This window comes from Tinamus guttatus, unplaced genomic scaffold (genome assembly GCF_059628265.1).
Source record: "Tinamus guttatus ecotype Peru unplaced genomic scaffold, ASM5962826v1 Tinamus_guttatus_pri_ptg000325l, whole genome shotgun sequence".
In the NCBI taxonomy this organism is placed as follows: domain Eukaryota; kingdom Metazoa; phylum Chordata; class Aves; order Tinamiformes; family Tinamidae; genus Tinamus; species Tinamus guttatus.
The window spans coordinates 981,097-1,001,416 of NW_028288859.1; the positions used below are offsets into that span (position 1 = coordinate 981,097).

Genomic DNA, 20,320 nt, shown 5'->3' on the forward strand with positions numbered 1-20,320 from the left:
CTTTCCTTCAGTCTGGCCTAGGAGACAGATGGCACCGACAATTCTCCCTTCATCCTATTTGATCAGCCAGCTACATCAGGACAGAAACAAACTTAAGACCTTTCCCAAAATATAACCCAAGCCTCGTCCAGCGGGGAGAGCTCAGGACTGAGGTGCAAAATGAAATATGCACGAGAAGCCTCACCTTGAATGCTGAGCTCAGACAAAGTGGCAAAAAAGTGTGCTTAAACATGAAGGCATTCCTGCATTTATCGAGGAGCTTTATTAGGAAATTGTCCTTTTCATTTAGTGCACAAAATGCTTGTCCACAGAAGGTAAGACCAAATAAACTGGACTTCTGTCTTTATTTAACTGGCTTTCCCCTTTTATTTTCTAGTTCTTTTTAATAAGGAATGTAATTTAAGAACTACTAATAAAGAACAATAAAAATGCTATGGAAAATGCATAGTAATTTGGGAAAAGGTACTGTTTAGTACAGAAGCAAAAATTAGCTTTAAAACCACAAATAACAATCTGATATGCAACACTACGCCAGTACCATGAACAGCACATGCATCTTAGCACTGGCTACGTAACTGAAATCTACTGGGTTTTATCATGTTTAAATTTTCCATTTCCAAGTCATGTTGCCAGTGGTTAGCAATTAGCCTGCTAGTATTTTTACAATATAGAGCTGCAAAAGTTCTTTCAGAATATCAGGGGCCATTTCTGAGAACATGTAGGTCATAGCATATAATCATAAACTTACTGAGCTTAAAAGTATCTTCACTATCTCCCCTATCCTAACTACTCAGATTAGGAAGACTACCTCAAAAGTTTTTCTTGCAATCCATAAAAATTACTTAGTTTTTAATTAAAATTTCTATGCAAATCTCATTTTTTTTAATGCAAATTCTGTCCTTTATTTAAAGTAGCTCTATTTTCTGGTGCTGGTTCCCCTAATGTGGTTATTGACAGCAATTGTATCTCCTTTCAGCCCTCATTTTACCGGGCTAAACGAGCCAAGCGAGCCCTTTTAGATCACTTTTTTCATGAAACAGGTTTTACACTTCCCTAGCTATTCCACTAACCCCTGTTGCACCAGCTCGAGTGCCTCTTTCCTGAGTGCTGCTAGTGAGAACAAGAGCTCGGGAAGCTGCTGTATGACAACATTTGTACTGTGCTGCTTTAGTATCACACCGATCTGTGCCACGCTGCCATCTGGTACTGCTCAGAGGCATCCTGGACCAGCCAGCATATCCACGTTGTCCTCTTTCTCAATAACTCACAGGTAAGAGCTTTTGCTATTCGTCCCCAGGTGAATAACCTTACAATTAATAGGTTTGTTGCTCTGCCTTTCTTGCCCTCCAGTTCTCAGTGACTGCCTGCCTGTTTTTTTTTTTTTTTGACATCCTATGAGTTTCTCTTGTTTTGATAATACTGTCAGCTTCATCCATCAACAAATCATTTCTTTTTTGTGTTGGTAAGAATCATTAAATACGAATCCAGGTTGGTCTGAAAAAATAATCTTTGAAAAATTACAGTGGAGATCTTCTCTACCTGTATATTCTGCCTGCAATACCATTTCCCACTTAGCCTGGTCCTTAGCTGTATTATAATCCCTTTATAATCACTCTACCCAGCTCCTCTAATTTCCCATGTGACAGAATATCAGAGATATTACCACAGTTCCAAAAGATGAGAGTGAATGTTTTTCCTTTGTTTGGAACAATCTGCTATCTATTCCAAGAAAATCACGCTCTTAGTCTGGGATGACCTGGTTTTTAGGCCCATTTTCTAACTATCCACATCTCTAATTACTATTTTTTTCCTGAATATGTTTACTACTGCAGTATAGATACACGACTTTTGGGGGTGTTTTTGTACAGCACTTCATAATTTTTAGAAATTAGGCAATTCTATGATTCTGCATGATTTTACTTACTTGTTCCACCACCAGGACTAGTTAGAACCAGTGAAGGATGTGGTGCTTCCATGCTCTTATGAAGTGTAGCCACAGCAATAATCTTCCTTTTATGTATGCATAGTTTGGTGACATCTTCATCTGCTTTAACATCTTCAGCAGTTCTCTGTTTCACAGCAGCTCCAGGATCAAAATTAAATACCTGGGAGTAAAAATTCCAGCATTTAAAATAATTATTTTATAGGCAATAAACTGACAGAATATACCTGAACCAGAAATTTTACATAAAATTAAATTTGTCTCTATTCTTCAGATCTATCTGATGCATCTTGCATTGAACAGGAGATATCTTGATAGTATGCTTTGAAACTGTAAATAAAAATTGAATGTATTTATAATAAGTAAACAGAGACAAGTAAATTGTCATTTAGTGATGCTGAACGCTAACATCCTGCAGTTTGAAGACTGCAAAGGTGATAAAGAGAGGAAAGGGGAGTTATGGGTAAGTGAGAACATTTTATCATTAAGAAGGAAATTTTAAAATGTGTGTGTAGATGTAAAATTGTGTGTTTTAGCATGTTGCAGTGATTCGTCTCAGTTATTGGAAATAATATACCTCTGTTATATTTTTATATATGGAGCACCTTTTGTGTTTAGTTTTACAATATGGTATCAAACCACCCGAACTGCAGCTGCTGGGTCTCCCTTCCTGTGAGGGAGCCTCCCCGGCAGCTCTGCTGAAGCTGCTGCCCAAGGCTGCTGCTCTTTCCAGTTTTCACTCATTAACACACGCTGTTAATGGGAGGTTTCTAACTTGACAGGGAAGCGTTCGAACACATCAAGAACCAAATCAGACCCCCATGAATAAGATGGGGAGGGAGACTCATTTTACTGGTCTCCCTTTTCCCCATTTGTCTTTATTCTGCTGATGAATAACTTTTTCTACTTAAATATTTAAGAAAATGCCAATTTGTTGGGCGCCTACCCATGATCTCACCTCACACATACCCGATGTGAGCAGGGATTACATTCCAGCACTGCCCCCAGCTGATGGAGCGGGTAGGGAGGATAATGAGGGATACAAAAGAGGGCTTTTCTGTACCTTGGGAAGAACCAGAGGACATTCCAGGCCACACTTGCATGTCCCATCAGTCAGCAAGTAAGTCTTCACCTGCTCCAAGCACGATAATAAAGACCCACTGGGACTGGAAAGGAAGAGAAATGATAAATAAAAGCAATTTGATGGGTAATGACTTCTGCCTACTCTTTTAATAGCTCTCACAGAGAATGTGAAAAATATACAGCTACGATTTCATATCATTCCACAGTATTTTCTGCTTTTAGGTGAGACCTAAGAAGATACTTTAAAAACAGCATAAAAAAAGAAATCCCATTTTCAAGGTAGACCCGACTACAGAGGAACAAACTTGGCATGCATAGAAAAAAGAATAGCCGAGTTTATGGATATTTATGGATATTTATCATTGACGTTAGAGCCGTGCAGGAATCCCTAGCAGCACCGGGATCGCGTTCCCTGTCCTCCTCCTACGGAGCGCAGCAGCCAGCGCAATCCCAACGGAGCTCCCGGAGGCCGGGTGGGCACCAGGATGAAATTTAAGGAGAAAACCTCACAGGAGTGTGTCTCAACAAACACGAAAATCCAACATGGGACACAGGCAACAGTAATGCCCTGCTGCGGCCCCGGCTGTCAGGTGTGTAAATAATTTGGTTTTGTTCGGCTAAAATTTCCAATCTCTTGCTGGAAGTGAGAAATGCCACCCCATGAAGCCAGTCCAGTGCATTTCTCATAAAGCGTATATGGATTTCTCTAACTCCCATCAGAAAATCATTATCTCCATATCCAAAAATAGGACACTGGAAATTCTGCTACAGCAAAATCACTAATTCATAAGATGAAAAAAGTTCTCATGTCACAAAGCTCTAGCTCCCAGATTGCTCTTTATTACTTAGCCATCTAAGCTGTTTATTGGTGAAAGCATAAAATAATTAGTGAGGACTGGCCAAAACCCTGGCTCCTAATGGCAGCTGTAAATAGTAGCCCTAATTTTAACAAAACTGATGCAAGTGGAGTATTTCGAATGACAAAAAAAACAGATGTCAAAATAGCAAACTATGACCAACTTTCATATTTCAACCCAAATGTATAAACAACTACTTCTGCGTGACAAGTCTAAGTTATATATATAGCAACATCTGCAAATGACATTTCAAGTTATGCTAACAGTTTAATTAAGTAATTTATTTGCCAAGCCTGGCCTGGAATAGCTATTTTAGAGAGAATTACTTGGGTTGAAAACGCCTAACAGTGAAAGGTCTGAAGATAAGCAAGATAAAACAGCAATCCAAAAATACACGGCACAGATATGAAGGAAAAAGTGATTGCCAGGCTAGAAAGCCAAACTTCTGCCCTAAAATGAAGCCCCTCGGCCAGGGGGATTAAATAAATTGCCATTTTGTGTTGTTCAAAGATCTGCTTGGCAGCAAGACCTAAGCTCTTGTGGAATCGAGCTTATTATATATTATATATGTATTATCGCAGTGCCCCCCGCGTCCAAAGGGATGAGTTCTCCAGAAGACAGGATCAGCCCAGGAACGTCGGGCACCAACTGCAAGATGGAAAAGGCAACTGGGGCCTGAGTGCGACTGAAAACAGCAGCCTGCACGGGGGAATTGAGGGCAGGAGCATTTCAAAAGTGCTCCTGAACGAAGGCCACACACAGAAAAAAGCCACCAAGAAGTGACTGCCCAACCCGTGGTACCAACATGGACTCGTTTATAAGAAAAATTAAGTAGGATAACTAACTGCATAAAGGTAACAAATACAAGTCCTGATGCCTGGATATAGGGGTGATAGAAAAAAACCCAACTCCTTCTTTCTCATTGATTTTCAACTAAGGCAGAGGCCCAGTGAATTATAGCTGTAATGAGAAGTACATGGGAAAAGTGATTTATCTTTGACATGCATATCGCTGACACGGACTTTGTTTGATTCTGTTAATTGAGAATATAACAAGAAATCCTGGAATGCATTTGATTTCTTATGGTAGTTTGGTGTGAAGCTGGAGTATGCTTTGACTCATTAAAGAATTCTGTATCGGTAATACATAAAATATTGGGAAGAGGGGGTTATTTTAACCACAGAATATTGAGATAAGACTAAGCAAATAATAGATTGGTAATTATTCAATATTGATGATGTAAATCTGATATATCTGTATTTTGTTAACAGTTACTTTATTTTTTTTTTCCCCAGCAACATTGATTTGTAGTAGTTGTTTGTCTAAAAACACTCGTTTAATAGTCATTTCAATTTATTTGCTACTGTTTCAGGATGAACAAAGAAAACCCCAGTAAGCTAACAGAGTAAACAAATAAAACAACTTCAGTGAGAGGTTACAGTCTTGTGTGCCTGTTTTTCTACACTGAAACGTGGGGAAACCCATCCAGGTAAATCGTACTGGAGAACATCAGTGATGCTGAACTCGGAAACTCTGCAGAACATTTCAAAACTGATGATTTCCAGGGCTACTAAACAGTTACACTACTTAATTTCCTTTCAAAACAAAGCATGAAAAATGCAACAGCATAATGTACCTGTGGAATATAAACCCAGAAAAGACTTCAGGAATGGCAGATTAAAGTTACATGACACTGCATGAACTAAGCTGAAGACTGGCTGCTGAGAGAAAAATAAAGTCCAACTCTGTCCGAACCGCTAAAAGTTGTTTTGATGCCTGGTCACTGATTTGAACTTGACCAGCAAAGGGTCTAATGAAAATCCCATGCTAATGCCAGGGAAAGGCAATGTTTTTGCATCTGGGAGTATGATGGAGACAGCATACCTTTCTCATCACCTCACCTGCAACATATAACTTAATTCTCTGGCTAGTTTCACTGTAAACGGTTTGAATAATAAAAATAATAAGTAAGGTTAAATTTGCTACTGCTCAACTTTAAAATCCACATGACAATAATAATAAAGAACTATTCATGCCTAAAGCAAAACGTACAGCAAGGGTATCAAATTTTCAAGGCTTGGCAATATTAGATTTGGAAAGGCAGAACAGATGTTATGGGCGTGTGAAAGGCGCAACTTCACTGACTTAAGCGGGCTCCACCAAAACCAGTGGAAAAACTGGTCTAGCGCTTCCAGAACAAGAAGCCCCTGAAGTTTTTGAGGAAAAAATGAGTTGAGTCACTGATTTATCACACAGTCTGGCGAAACTACAGTGAACACAAACCAGCAAGCACTTTACATAACCTTACCTGATATAGAGCACTCCACTTTGGTCTACCCGTCGCTGCCACCCAACTGGAACTTGCACTGCTGGTGGCCCTCCATCCGTGTCCCCTCCGTCACACTCCTTTCCTCCATTCATTTTTCTGTTTCTGTTTATGAGTCTTCAAAGATATCAACAGTAAGATGATATCCTTTTACTACATGTCATCATGGCCTCCCAAAGAAGGCCATTCAGTACCTTTCCCCAAATTGTACAAAGTGCATTGAGAGGCTCCAGCTCAGTTTGAAACCAAGTCCTTAAAAGTGGCCATTTTTGTTAACGAGTCAGTTTCCCATTACAATCCACATTAAATATGCAATGTTTAGCTCCTTATATATTCATAAGGATGGACTATATAGATAAAAATTAGTGCTTCCAACTTGGGAAAATGGTAATTCACCAATCCTTTGTTACCTGTCAGAAAGGAGAATGGGGAAAAGGAGAATTTCTAGTTCAACAGCATGGCTCCAAGCTTGATGACTGTCTAAGATAACTTGTATTTTGTGAAAGCTCGTCTCATTTTTATAAATATGAGTCAGATCTAATACCTCCAGGTATTATACCCTTTATATGCCACATTCTTTTTGTTTTCTTTTTATCTTCCATTCATTATCCAAGTTCTCTTCTTGAGATTCTTTCATGACTCCCCAGCTCCAATAAAACAGTCTGAAAAACACAGATATAGAAAACACATGAGCCATTTTTTATGCCTTTTAGCGCAGTTCTGTAACTCATGAAAATGTACAAATAACAGAAATAACATCTGCATCCGTTTACATCAAGATATCAAATACATCAAGAGTTTAGAATTGAAATCTTAACCAACAACAAAACTGTAAAATAAGGGTTAGGGTAAATACAATCTCACTAGCATATTGTGTTTGTATGTGGACTGCGACTGTGGTTATTAAATAGCTAACTTATAGCTTGGATGAACTGGGGATACATCTTTTAAATGAACAGCGTCACAAATGCTTCTATCCAAAATTATCACTGAGTGACTTGCTCAGTAAATGTCCTTTATAAACAGTTTATAAAACTAAATGAATGTGAAGGAAGTTGCTTTTAGGGTTGATAATATCCGTAAGAACGGAAAAAAAAATTTTGCATTTAAACTAGATTACAAAAATCAGTTTTAAAAAAGCTGTACAATAAAAAGGAAAAAGCATCAGTGGATTTCTTAATCTAAATTTAATATCAGAAACTTCATTTTCTTCTGCATAGATGTCAGAATGGCTATGAAACAACTGAAATGACAGAAGTAACACACTTTTATGATGTTCTTGTATAAGCAAGTCTTCTTTAAAGAAGGTCAGAATTACATGAACTGTTATCCCCTCCAAAAGAAGTTTTATAAGTAAACCAGGCAAGAATTAACTCTCAAAATTGGAAGCTTTTTATTGAGGTGAGACAAACGTGCAATACACAATTCTAGCAAGTAGGTTATAGAACTATAAAACAATAATCCTAAAACTCTAACTCTGTTGTAAAGACTCTATTATATGTTTTATTTGGAACTGCATGCCAATTCTGCCTTATCATTCCCCCTGCTAACATTTTTCAATACAGCAACTGTTGCTACAGACGTGGCGGATTCTTGCAAGAAAAAACTTTTCTGAGATAGAAAGCCTGAGGATTTTAAAACATTTCTATGACAGTATCAACAACAGGAGGGCTACATGCAACAATAGCAGCAGCTCCTTCGAGACCACTCGAGAAGACTCCAGAGACACAAACACAGTCCTCGAAAACGACTCCCTTAAGTGCCCTTACGCAGCACACGCTTTTTGCATGTGCTGCTTATAAATATAGAGTTCAAAATGTTACATAAAGAGAGAGGGAGAAAAAGAAAAAGCAGATGTAATATTTACAAAGTGCTGTGGACTGGAAAGAAGAGGTTGGATGCATGAGTTTGACTAAGATGCAGAGATCTGCAGAATAAACCCCATGATTCTTTCCCAAAGACTGCTGCAGCTTGCAGAGATCTGCTCCTATACTCTGGAGCATTCCAATAGGATGTAACCCTTGGCTGGCCAAAACTGAGGAGAGGATGAGGAAAATTCACGGCTAGAGGTCTGCACAGATAAGAGCTTGATTGAGACATGGAGGTTGGAACGACTGCAATTATTTCTTTGGAGTTGCACACATGTAACTCCCACCTTGCCCAGTGCACGCAGTGCCTCTTGCTTGCAGCCACCGCCTCGGAACAACTCCACTTCCCAACATACTAGAATGCCCTGTGTTTATTTATCTATTTATTTAAGAGAACATACTTTATATTACTAAATGGAAAATGGAAGAAAATATATTACTAAACTGTGCATCTCTGTCCAGGAGGTGGAATCAAAATGCTACGAAATTGCACAAGTTCAGACCTGCAGGCCAGACACGTGTTTAAGGAAGCAGGGCATAATTTGTGACCTATTTGCTGCTTCACCTGCCAAGCACAGGTTATTGGTAAGAGAGAAAAGAGCTTTCTGGGGGCATCACCTGCGGCTTCTCCAGGCAGCCTCCAAGGCCTCCTACCTGTTCCTCTCCTGCTGCAGATCCTGGTTGCTGACAGCGGGAAGGTGAATGAGGACAAACTAAAGCAGATTAGAGCTAATGTCACAGGAAACACCTTGCCATCGCTCATACACAAACAATGTATCTCTTAATCTTGGGATCTGGCAAATAGAAATGGGATTTGGGAAGCTCCTGGCAAGAGCACAACACTCTCGAGCCCTGGACTCGGAGGGGAGGCTTTCAGCTTAGCAAAGTTTGGTCTTGGTCCCTAGGTGGGTTTTATCCTGATGAGGAGGGTAACGGACAAGGTTTCATCGAATACAAAACAGAATTTATCCATAACTTTCATTATTACTGCAGAAAAGTGCATTGGTATTTTTATTACAGGTTCCATGTAAGACTAAAATAATTATTTCCCTGCTATTTTTAATGAAAATTTATATTCTGTAATATAGTAAAATTAGACTCAGAAAAGACGTATTTAAAATACTGGAAGCAAATACTACAGCAAAGGTTCATTTCTTGACTCAGCCTTACTTGTTGCTACTTAGGGCAATTACACCAGATCCATTACGAGCAAATAATAGCCATTAATATTTTTTTTGTGCAAGTAACAAAAGACACTTAAGTAACCTTATATTTTTACTGGTTCTACAATGCCATGTATCAGCTAATGCTGCAATCTATCACTATCATGATGCTTATCATCGTCTAGTCCGATAAACCATCGCTGTGCTGCACATATCTTGAAATAGTATGTCAAGAAGCATAAGAATTCACCTAACTTCCTCTTCTGTGGCAAATACTTAAAGATTTTCACTCGGTACGGTGACTTGGAATAAAACGGCTGTTCCAGTCCTATGCTTTTTGGCAAAGTTTATTATTTATAGGACTTCTTCTCAAGAGCTACTAGAGGCTGAACAGCCATAAAGTCATAGAAGGATTTCAGTGATGTAAAAAGCCATGTGATTATCCATTTTTTCCAAGGTACAAAACCACATCAAACAACACACCCCACCTCAGCAGAAAACTGCAAACAACACTCTTCTCAGTAACCAATTTAGACCTTCTATCTGCTAATTTAGAGCCCTCGTGTAAGTTGGGCCCTGTGAGGATGTGCCAACGTGCCGGTGTGCAATAAACTACAGGAAAAAGAAGGCTGAGGCTCCATGGAAGCTTCTTGGAGAGTGCACAGCCCATCAGTGTGCCACTGGTCACGGCTCTACGTGTTCATATGAAAATGCTTAAGGAAGTGAGGGGAGTTTGGCAAACTGAGCAGGAGGGATCAGCACCAACCCTGAGTGTTTCTCACCAGGCCAGCATCGGCCTCCTCCCCTTCCGATGCACCTCTGCCCCTTCCCTATCAAAGTATTCCAGCCAAAGTATTTTTATTGGTTAAGAAAGTATTTGGATTTTGGCCCAGATCCAAAGCATTCTGCACACTGGATTCAAGCCAAAGGTCTGATTTTCATCAACCCCTGTAATAAATACCTCTTCTCTGTAATCTCATCATAACTCCAGACAGCTCATGTTATCTCACCACGAGTAACACAACTATCCACATCCAAAACGATTCCTCCTTTTTTCCCAAGTGCCAAGGCATGCCTTTTAGATTTGTTTTGCACTCCACTTCCATTATACTATGTTTAAAAATATTTTATGAGAGAACAAACCAAATTGTTTTTCCCCTACTTCCACCGGCAAATAACCTTCCTCCCATGAAACGTTCTCTCTAGTTTTCATATGCTGAAAGTTTGTTTTCAATTTTTAATGCCTCACTTTTTAAAATACTCCACTTTCAAAGCCTCTTTGAATGCTTGGCTTGGCATTGGTTAATGTTCACTTTATCAATTTTTAGTTAAGTGGTGAAATAGAAAACTTGTCATAAAGTAAAAATAAACTTAGATAACAATAGTCTGGATTTACAGCTATCATGGGATAGATGACCATATCTGGACTTCCATCTATCACAGTGATATCCAGGTAACATTTGCTTCCATAGCAGTGGATGGGAACTCAGTATGGCATGTGTTGGCATTCTAATATTGAAAATATGCTTGGTAACTTCTGAAGAATGAACTTTCGAGTGCGTTTAGCAATTCTCTGCATTACAGAGAAAAGCTGCTTAGAGGGCTTGACAAAACCTTGCCTCTCTGATGTACAAAACTCAGCGTTTCTTGAAGGGCTGACCAAAGATTTTGGTTACAAAGTTTTGCAAACACTCATTCACAAAACATTCTGCTTATAATTTCAAATACCTAACTCAATTGCAAGCTTTACTTTCTATCACAGAAATACTTATAATCTCTACTTAATCAAAGTTAAAAAACCATCCCCTTAAGCTACTGTTAAAAGAAAATTCTGTGTTTTTCTGATACTAGTTCATATCTGGCATTTGGAAATACGACTGCCTTTAAGTCATGGTCTTGGGGCTTTAGAACTAACACATTTTTTTACCTTGTTAAAGACCAGTATTTTCAAACTTGCTAATTACTAATCTATTTAATTCTATCAAAGTAGTTAGTTAGGGCTCTCTTATATCATCTAATGAGAAACAAAGGCATGTTCCATCACTTTTAGGGGATGCTTTTCCATTTTGAGAAGAAGTGTTCTCTTCACCAATTAGATTGGTACTGAACAATTTATGGAGTGCTATTTTTATGTGAGTGGTTAAATAAACAAACGTACCTAATGAATATTTTGTTGCATTGGATTCTAGTACTGAAACATAGTTGTATATATGATACAGCCTGGTCTTTGTTTTGAGAAAGACATCTTCATCTTACTCATAAATCAGCAGAATTAAAAACACACTGCAACAATCATAAAATTGATCTATATTGAATGATTTAATTAAAATGGTACATTTAAATTGCTTTTCATGCAGAAGCAGCTTACAGCAGTCCAGGTACCCCTGGTAGGGAACTATTTTCAAATGTACAAATGACAGCACTGTTTGATACTGCAGCAGGGCTTGTGTGGCCTTACCTTAAACTGCTTTTGACGGTGTTGAACTTTTCAGGATTGGAAGGCACCAATTTAACCACTCTACAAAATGAGACCTTTTTGGATGAGTTCACTCATGAGCAGTGACCGGTTTCATGCCCCAAGGCCATCTGGCCCAGCCCTGCCCATATCTGCAATGCTCTTGACGGGTAGTCCCCACACAGGGCCAGCTCAGGCACCGTTCCTCACTGCAAGGACACCTCCTGCAGCCCCTGCTTCCTCACGCTGCCGGCCGAGATGACCAGAGCAGTCACTGCTACCCCAGAACCTGCCTCAACACAACAGTTTTTGGCTGTACCACTGAGGGCCAGGGAAAAGATTCTGATGGAAGAGCAGTGATTTATTGTCATAGATTCTGGCTGGTCACTGAGACTGCGCAATGTGAATCTCTTCTGCGAGGCGATGTTGGATAAGAATGCTCTTAATTAATTAGAAATTGCAACCGTTCCTACCAACACTTGCAGCACAGAAAGCCCCGGCCGTGGAGCTCTGATCCCTGACTTGGGAGACTCCGTGAGGGGTCACTAGAGCTCTCCAAGGCAGCGGCTCAACTGGCAAGGACAGTGACCCTCTTCACAAGCTTGGTGTAAAGCCAAGGAAGACTCAAAACCCCAACCCTTCTCCACATGTGACCGCCTTTTAACACATCCACCTGCGTGACTCCCTGAGCTGGGAGCAACTGAAGTCTTCATTTCCAGTAAAAAGGATGGAAAAAGCATTTCCTCCCTTAGGGAAGGGGTGATTTCCTCTGCGTACGCACGCGTGTGCATAGAGCTGTGCACGGCAGGGCCTGCACAAAAGCAGATGCTGAGTTACCAGGCAATCAGAAAAGATGGCAGGAAACAAAGTGAGGTCCTCTGCAATCCCAGGCCTCTCCGCTCTGTAAGGACTCATTACACAGAACAGCCACTTCATAGGGTCCGTACGAGGACACGGCAGGGCCATAAAGCTCTTCCAGCACTCCACATCAAATTCCTGTCTTTGCTAGGGAAATAAAAGGTCAAGACTGTGTGTATGTGAGACAGACTTATGCTGCTTGCACTTACTTTATATTGCCAAAAGAAAGCAATCCTTATTTTTTTTTCAATTTTTAAAATTAGGGCTAATGCTTGGAATGAAGACAAGCAATTCAGACAGCCAAGTTGTTGTGCAGGACAGAATTTCATGTCACTGTTATCAGCAAATCCTTTTTAGGGAATGTTATGAAGCAAAATGTAACTAACCTAGTCAGTAGTAAGAGGAAGTGAAGAAATACCCATTGGGTCACTCTAAAAGAGGAGTTTGTAGAATGAAATAAGTTTCTCTTGAGCAACCTACTGATCTAGGAGAAGTGACCAAGGACATGGATGTTTCTCAGTATTTATGCTTTTACTTTTCAATAGTCTCATTTCTGTTTGCAAATATAAAACTGCCATAACCTTACACAAACCCTTTTGTAAAATTTTCTAAAAGACAACAGCAAGTAAAGTATAACGCAGCAGAGAAGACAGCCTATCCGATGAGTTCAAAAAGATAAAACTTTCGATAATAAAGTCAAATTATACTCCTCTTAGGAACAGCTTCTTCTCTTCAGTTTTTCTTTCCCTCACAGCACACAGGTTCGCACACATACACGCAGTCAGGTCTGCAGCTGGAAAGGCCTCTTTCTGTTCCCTTTTAAGCTTTCTTTGGGTATGAAATTCTATCTATCTCCTCTATCTCTATTTTGCCACAGAGAAATCCAAGGCTCTTCAAGCATTTTATTTTATTTTGCTGACATAATTCTTTTCCAGATCTCAGTGTTTTGACCAAGGAAGAGTAGTTAATTTTGAGGTTGGATGTCCTCTCCCCTATTTCCCTGTGGTTGCAGTTACCTTTAATGATTTTAATGCTGACTTCTTTTTAAAAAGACCGGTGGACTTGAGTCCCCTCCGGAAGAGCCCAGCAAGCTCTAGAAACCTGGCAGTGAAAGGCAGCCCGACACAGTCCGTATTGCGAGAAAAGAAAATAGCAAAATGTGGGAGGAAAAGAAAAACGTCTGCACCGACGTGATGGAACCAATTCAGACCTTCAAAGGGCAACTGCCATGGCAAAAACAGATATCAAAATAGAATAATCCGATTTGCTGCAGTGGGGCACGGCGCTCCCTTGCTAACCTAATACACAGATGCATTAGAAAATGACAACTGAAGACAATTATGTGGGTCAGGAAAAGTGATAAGGAGGCTGCAGACCAATGTAAATTTAAAACTCTATAAGTAACGTACTCAGTTTTTTTTTTTACTGTGTAAGAAATTCAGCTACAAATATTATAAAGGTTCAGACTGCTTCAAATGTAGTTCCAAGCACATAAGGAAAGGACAAGCTTGTTCCATCAACGTCCATGTCTCTGTCTTCCAAAATCTCAAATTATTAGATATAATTTCATGGCAGTTTATAAAGGAAGCTTGTAAACATTTCATAAACAAACATACAGGAAAACCTCAATTCATTTTCACTTACATAGTTAAAAAATAAAATAATAAAAAAATCAGGTTACTGGAAATATGATCAACAGCTTTGAGCTGCAGCCATGGCAATTATCCCTCAGTTAAGATAGCCCCAATCTCCATTAACTGTGCTATGTAATGTCTAAAACACAGCAGTAAAGGGTAAAAATAAAATTATGCTTCTGAATCTCACATGCAGAGACCTCAGTAAACCACATCCACTTGTGTTGTATTAGACACCTGAAGTTTAGGACGCAGAAATATTCAAATTATTTAAAAAATTCAGACTGAGTTTCTTTGTAAGAGAATGTCAAAACCAGAGTCGGATTGCAAATTAAGCCTCTAAATTGTGCTTTTGTGCCAAAGTAATAAGTCACATGACTGTGCTATTTTTAGAAATGAGGATTTTTTCTCCAGATGCTTTCCTTTTTTTACACTGTTTACTGAAATAGGCACCTCTACTCAGCAATTTCCCTCATGAAAATACTCTTAAGACATTAAAAATAAGATAAGAAAAATAATCTATTCAGACACCTTAATGTAAACCCTGCAGCATTATCTGGCACAACAATAAAAGTGCTGGAGAGCTTAGGCTGCCTCTGTGAAACCGGGTGTGCTGCAAACCTGTACAGGATGAGGTATGAATCTCTTGCTAGCATTAGGAGATTATTATTCCCTGCCTTTCAATGATACACTAATTGAATGCATATTTGGAGGATTTGGCCCCACTGTTTTATTTATGAGAGAGTCAGTATGAAGAATCTTCCTCCCTTTTCTAAAAAACCACTCAGAAGTTTAAAGATATGTGCAAAAAATTAGTGGGTTATTTTAATCCTTTTAAGGCCTTCATGCCATGAAAAATATGACAAATATTTATTGATATACAAGAGGCCCATTAATTTTAAGTTTAATCATTTTAAAACAAATTGCTGTGAATGCTTGTATACTTGACCTTTTCTTATACAGCTTCCTTCTACTTAAACAGGTCTGAGTCAACCTGTTCTAGGAATATACCTTCCAACTTGAAATACTCCCTCAGCCTCTTATTAAACCTTGCAATTATTTTGCTGCGTAAGAAAAATGAAATATGTAATGCAAATATAAAGTACTTTTAAATATGCTAATTAGCAGTAGTATACAGGATAAAAGAACCTGACCTTTTTCCTCATTAAGCATTAGATTTAAGGTGGATATGTTCATCTTGTTCATTCCAAGCTGCAAAACAAAGAATCGGTTGAAACAGAAGATAAGCAATATGGTCCTCTTAGTATGTAAAGATTTCAATATTAAACTATTCTTAATTAGCCCTTAACATTTAGACTCATTTGTTCAGGGAGGTTTCTTTGAGCTGCGTTTCTTCTCTAAAACAAACACCTGTTTTCACTTCATATTTTGTTCAATTTCATTTCAATAAAGCATCATAAGAATATAAGAGATAGCCTAATGTACAACTTTTTTTAGAAAAATATTAAAATTTACTTTGTATTCCAGCAGCAATGACAATAAAGTTCTCAACTGCACATATGCATTTAGCTTCAAATAAGATTTTGTGCTTACTGAGTCCAAAATCTCTTTGCTGTCTCAGTGTCCCAGGGAGGGACTTGAGCAACCTGCCCCTGTTCTGAGAGCTTCTGGCAACACTCGTAATCCCCCTGCTCAGAGATTTACATTGAAGAGAGGAGAGGTATATTTAATCTACTCAAATGAGCAGTAAACGTTACTTTCTGTATATTTTTAGGTTGATTTTTTTACACAATAATCGCCAGCACTGTTCACATTGACACCTTAATGCAAGGACAAATTTCATTGTCCAATAAACTGCACGAGACTGCTTTCTGACTCCTGCACAATGAAATATATGGTTTTATGATTGCTCTCCATTTTACTACAAGGATTGTGAAACTCTCCTTGGAATTATTTCACCATCCAAATGATGCTAGAAATCTAGGTTCTAATTAAAAAGGAAAGAAAAAACCCCACATTTTCTCTGCATATGTTTCCAGAAGCACAATTTTAGAAAAGTATTTTTAAGTTAGGACTCAGAAATATTTTCTTACTCTTCTAGGTTACTAACCTACAATTTAACATAGAGGCCTGGGCGTTTTCAACAAGAATCTAAAGAACCTTTGTGCAAGAGACTTTGAAATGCAAACCCCTTTGCTACTTCTAAACAGTTTTTTTTCCATTCACGGTTAACAGAAGCATTAAAAGGCAAAATCTTTGGCTATCTGGACTTTGAACAACAAAAGCCAATTTACTGTGTTCAAAAAAAAAAGGAGAATATGCAGGTTCCTAAACATACGTTCTGTAAAAGCCTTTTTCTTTTTGCAGCCCTAAACCCTCCCCTTTCCTCCTCTACGAGGCAGGAATGAGTGTTTTTATACTGAAAGGATCTCTCACGACTCTGCCATACATCCTCTCCTAAACAATTAACCACTACGAGGGACGAATATTGCATCTTTTTACAGTATTGTTATGTGCAGGGTATAGGTAGATGATTCCTGGCAATGTGGCCAGCTCCATCCTGCCCGGTGCCCGTGGCCTGGCTCACGTGAGGCTCCGTAAAACCCGACTTTACTGCAGGGACAATAAAACGACACACTCCAAAGCTGCACGAGAAAAGGGTGGATTCTCCTGAGGGGGAATTCAAACCTGACAGGCTAAAAAGCACTGCACGTGCTCACCAATGCAGAGAAAACAAAAGCAAGAGCAAAGAATAAGGGTACATGGAAACTGCTAATGCATTTCCCTATTTCCCTCTTAACGATAGCTTTTTAAAAGCTTGATTAAAAGATACTCATTTAGTAACACAAATATATCCTATCACAAAAAAATCTCACCATAAATAAACCTATTTGCGGCATGGACAGATGCCATCAGCTCTTGGAATCAAAATCTAGGAAGTCTGAACTCAGGGCACAGGCAGGTAAGACACCTTCCTGCTTCTCCTGTTAATGTACTTATTTCTTAGGTCACACTGAGGCAGACCATCTCGATCAAAGTCTGAATTCACCAAAATCAACGGCAAACATCCAAAGACGGAACCCGAATTTCACTCCACCTCAGTTAAGGTCTTTTGAAGCACTTTATGTAAGAAAAAAAAAAAAAAAAAGGCCTTGGGTTCATTTTATGCAATGCAACTTGCTGTCAAATAGGTGAAGACTTTAAATATCAAATACCTTGAACTGAAATCTGTTATCACAAGTACCGAAAGTTTTCAGGGAGTAAAGCAAGGCTAATCCCAGAGTCAGTCTGGCAGAATTACAGAAACTGCGAATCTGATGAGGGATCTCAGGAGAGCAATCTCGGCAGCCCACCGGCACCGAAGAAAGGTCAAATTTACTGAGATCATCTCGGAAAGCTCTTTTCTCTATGCATTTTAAAAACTTTCAATCAGAGATTTCATCACAGCTGTAGGTAAAAATTCCCAGTTTTTCATCTGTATTTATAGTCAGGTATTACGAAAACCAAAAAGGCCCGATAATATCTTTCCTAATATCTACCCTGAATTATCTTTAGTGCAAATTAATCTTTTTTTTTTTTTAATTCCTCAGAGGAACTGCCACCATTCCTTTTCTAAAACGCTGTCTTTTCCGAGCCTCCCATCCATCATGCAGTACTTTTTCCTACAATAAACACAATCCTTTCAACTGTTCTTTAACCATCCTATTTTCTAAATCTCTCAGCAGTTTCTTGCTCTTTTGCCTTTTTCCAAATAATACATATATTTTAAAGAGCAGTATCTAAAACTGCAAAATCTACTCTACCTGAGGTTTGACTCATTCGCGAGCTTGCCAAATTCCCAGCTAGGAATGAACGTGTATGATGTCTGCTTTCTTTAAGCTCTCCAATCATCTTCCTCTTATAGAGAGGAAACACAAAGAAACACAGAAGTTTTTGAGAACGTATTAAAATTATTAAAAACATTTTTTCCCCCTCAAGAAAAATGTCTGCCCAGAAAGTAAAAAAAAAAGATTTTGGATGTGTGAAGAGGGCTTTGAGGAAGGAGAGGAGAGGAGATGTCGGCTCGCGCTGTCTCGACAAGGGAAGGTGAAGGGGGAGAGGTCCAGACAGATGACAGAGCCAGACCCTTCTCGGATGTCCACACTGGAGACAAGAGGCAGCACACACGGTTGCAAGCTCTACGTAGACGTTAGGAGAAGATTTTCACCAAGACTGAACATCCCTGTGCAGAAGCCCGATGAAGCTGAGGGATCTCCAACCTCAGAAACAGTCAAAGTTCAGATGGAGGAGGCCTTGGGCGGCCTCTTCAGAACAGAGGTGGCAACCAAATGACCTCCACATGTCCCTGTGTTACCTGTGATTACCTGGTCACTCTGTCTTGTGGCTTCCCTAGCTACTACTTTCTGCTACCTTCAACAGAAAACATTAAACAACACTTTATTAATACCAACATTTATGTATTTTCATCCAACAACACAGAGAAATTAATCTGTTCATTTATTCACTCAACGATTTGCTTCGGTGTAAATGCAGAGTCCGAAGAATTAGAAACTTTCATGACCGATTCATGCCCGAGACTGGGCCAAGTTTGAGTACAGGAGTGAGGCCCTCACTAGGAAGCTTGCAAGAATCTGAAGTATCAAGAATGGAAGCCAGAAAAACAAGTATTTCTGAACGCGGCCACGACAGCGTTGGAGTCCGTAGGTACAATTACAAATGCCAAGGAGAAAACACCACAATGCCTTCCACATTTTCAGCAAATACTACTGATCTACAACCCTACAAGCTACTCTGACTGCCTTTCAGTTAACTCCACTGAAAGGGACAGCTCTCTCAAAAAATACAGATTCAAAACAACTTGGGAACATCAAGTATTCTGTGGGAATACCATAAACACCAGTTCCATTTTCTCCTTTCCCAATACAAGCCACTTTGGGAGGATCAACAGGGAAGAAATTACCCATGAGGATGCAGATGTATCAATCTGTTTAAAAACCTTCTTTTGAAGCAGCTGTACTCAACGACAGTGAGTTGTTATGATGCCCAAACAAACTACTGTAGATCACTATCATTTTATTTAAATAGAACAACGTACATATTTCTTCAACTGGGGCACATCAGATTAGGAATCTCTTCAGTCTTTTCTGGAGGGATTTAAAAAAGCTTTGGAGAAATCTTAAAGCTATGGAATTAGCCTGGTATTTATAGCACAGATTCCTAGTGCGCTCTTTGAGCTTCCTAGGACGTTCTTTTTCTCCATCTGCTGGCTGCTGACATGGTGTAACCTTGTATTTTCATTATGAAAATGTGTAAGAATAAGAGCATTTTACGTTTCACTGTAAAGTTCTAGCTTCCTCTCAGGACAAGCCAGCACCCCTAGTTACTACAATAAAATCTAGGCCAAGAATGGTGCCGAGTATTTTCTGGTGCAGAGAAGTGGAGCTCTATTGTTTAATTATGTCAAAATGTATTACTACTAATTATGAATAATACTCCATATGAATCACACTCTTAGAAAATTATAATTTTCTTACCATTAAAATACTGTGCTTTATATGCTGTTTCAAAGGAATTTGTTAAATCTAGGTCAACAATGCTTTTTTCTTCCTTGTTCAGTTAGCAAAAAGGTCCATGTATGGGTGCATTATTGTACAGAAAGATATGAATAGCTAAATTGTTTATTTCAGCACTGCTAAATGCTGATTTTTTCTGCTGTCCACTGATCTTCTGATTAGTTTTTGTAACATTGCTTCAAACCTTTTACATTATATCACCTGAGACAATATTTGCAACACTCTCTCCTACCATAGCCTAAATCAAAATGAAATCTTGAGTCTGTGTAAATGAAAAAGAAAAGCACTGCTTTACTTTGGAATACTTACCTTCAATGCTCCTCATGGTCTTGCTTCTAGTGACTTTGGGGATCTTCAGGTTTCTTAAAATTCTTCGTGCCCTTGCAGCTTTGCTTTAGATATTCTCCTGTTTACAGCTGGGTGATGGGCTATGGCCATGGAGGCTGGGTCCTGGCCTTACTGCACCCCTCATCTGTGGACTCTTGCACCCACGTTGTATCTGTCGAGACAGTAACATCACTTGAATTAAAGGATTAGCCAAATGTTTTAATTTCACTGTTTTGGACTGCTTTCAAAGCCATTATCCAATTACTTTGTGGT

General features: G+C 39.1%; 1 protein-coding gene across 1 annotated transcript in view; it reads right to left on the minus strand.

Moving 5' to 3' along the window:
* The window catches only part of MBD5 (methyl-CpG binding domain protein 5), a 46,178-nt gene extending 25,883 nt beyond the window's left edge, over positions 1-20,295 (minus strand). Inside the window, exons 1-4 of the mRNA XM_088529153.1 lie at positions 20,030-20,295; positions 6,191-6,870; positions 3,006-3,108; positions 1,925-2,105 (exon numbers count right to left, since the gene is read on the minus strand). Of these exons, the coding sequence (XP_088385279.1) occupies positions 1,925-2,105; positions 3,006-3,108; positions 6,191-6,303 (397 nt within the window). The 5' untranslated portion in view covers positions 6,304-6,870; positions 20,030-20,295. The remainder of the gene's footprint in view (positions 1-1,924; positions 2,106-3,005; positions 3,109-6,190; positions 6,871-20,029) is intronic.
* Between the last annotated feature and the right edge of the window lie 25 nt (positions 20,296-20,320).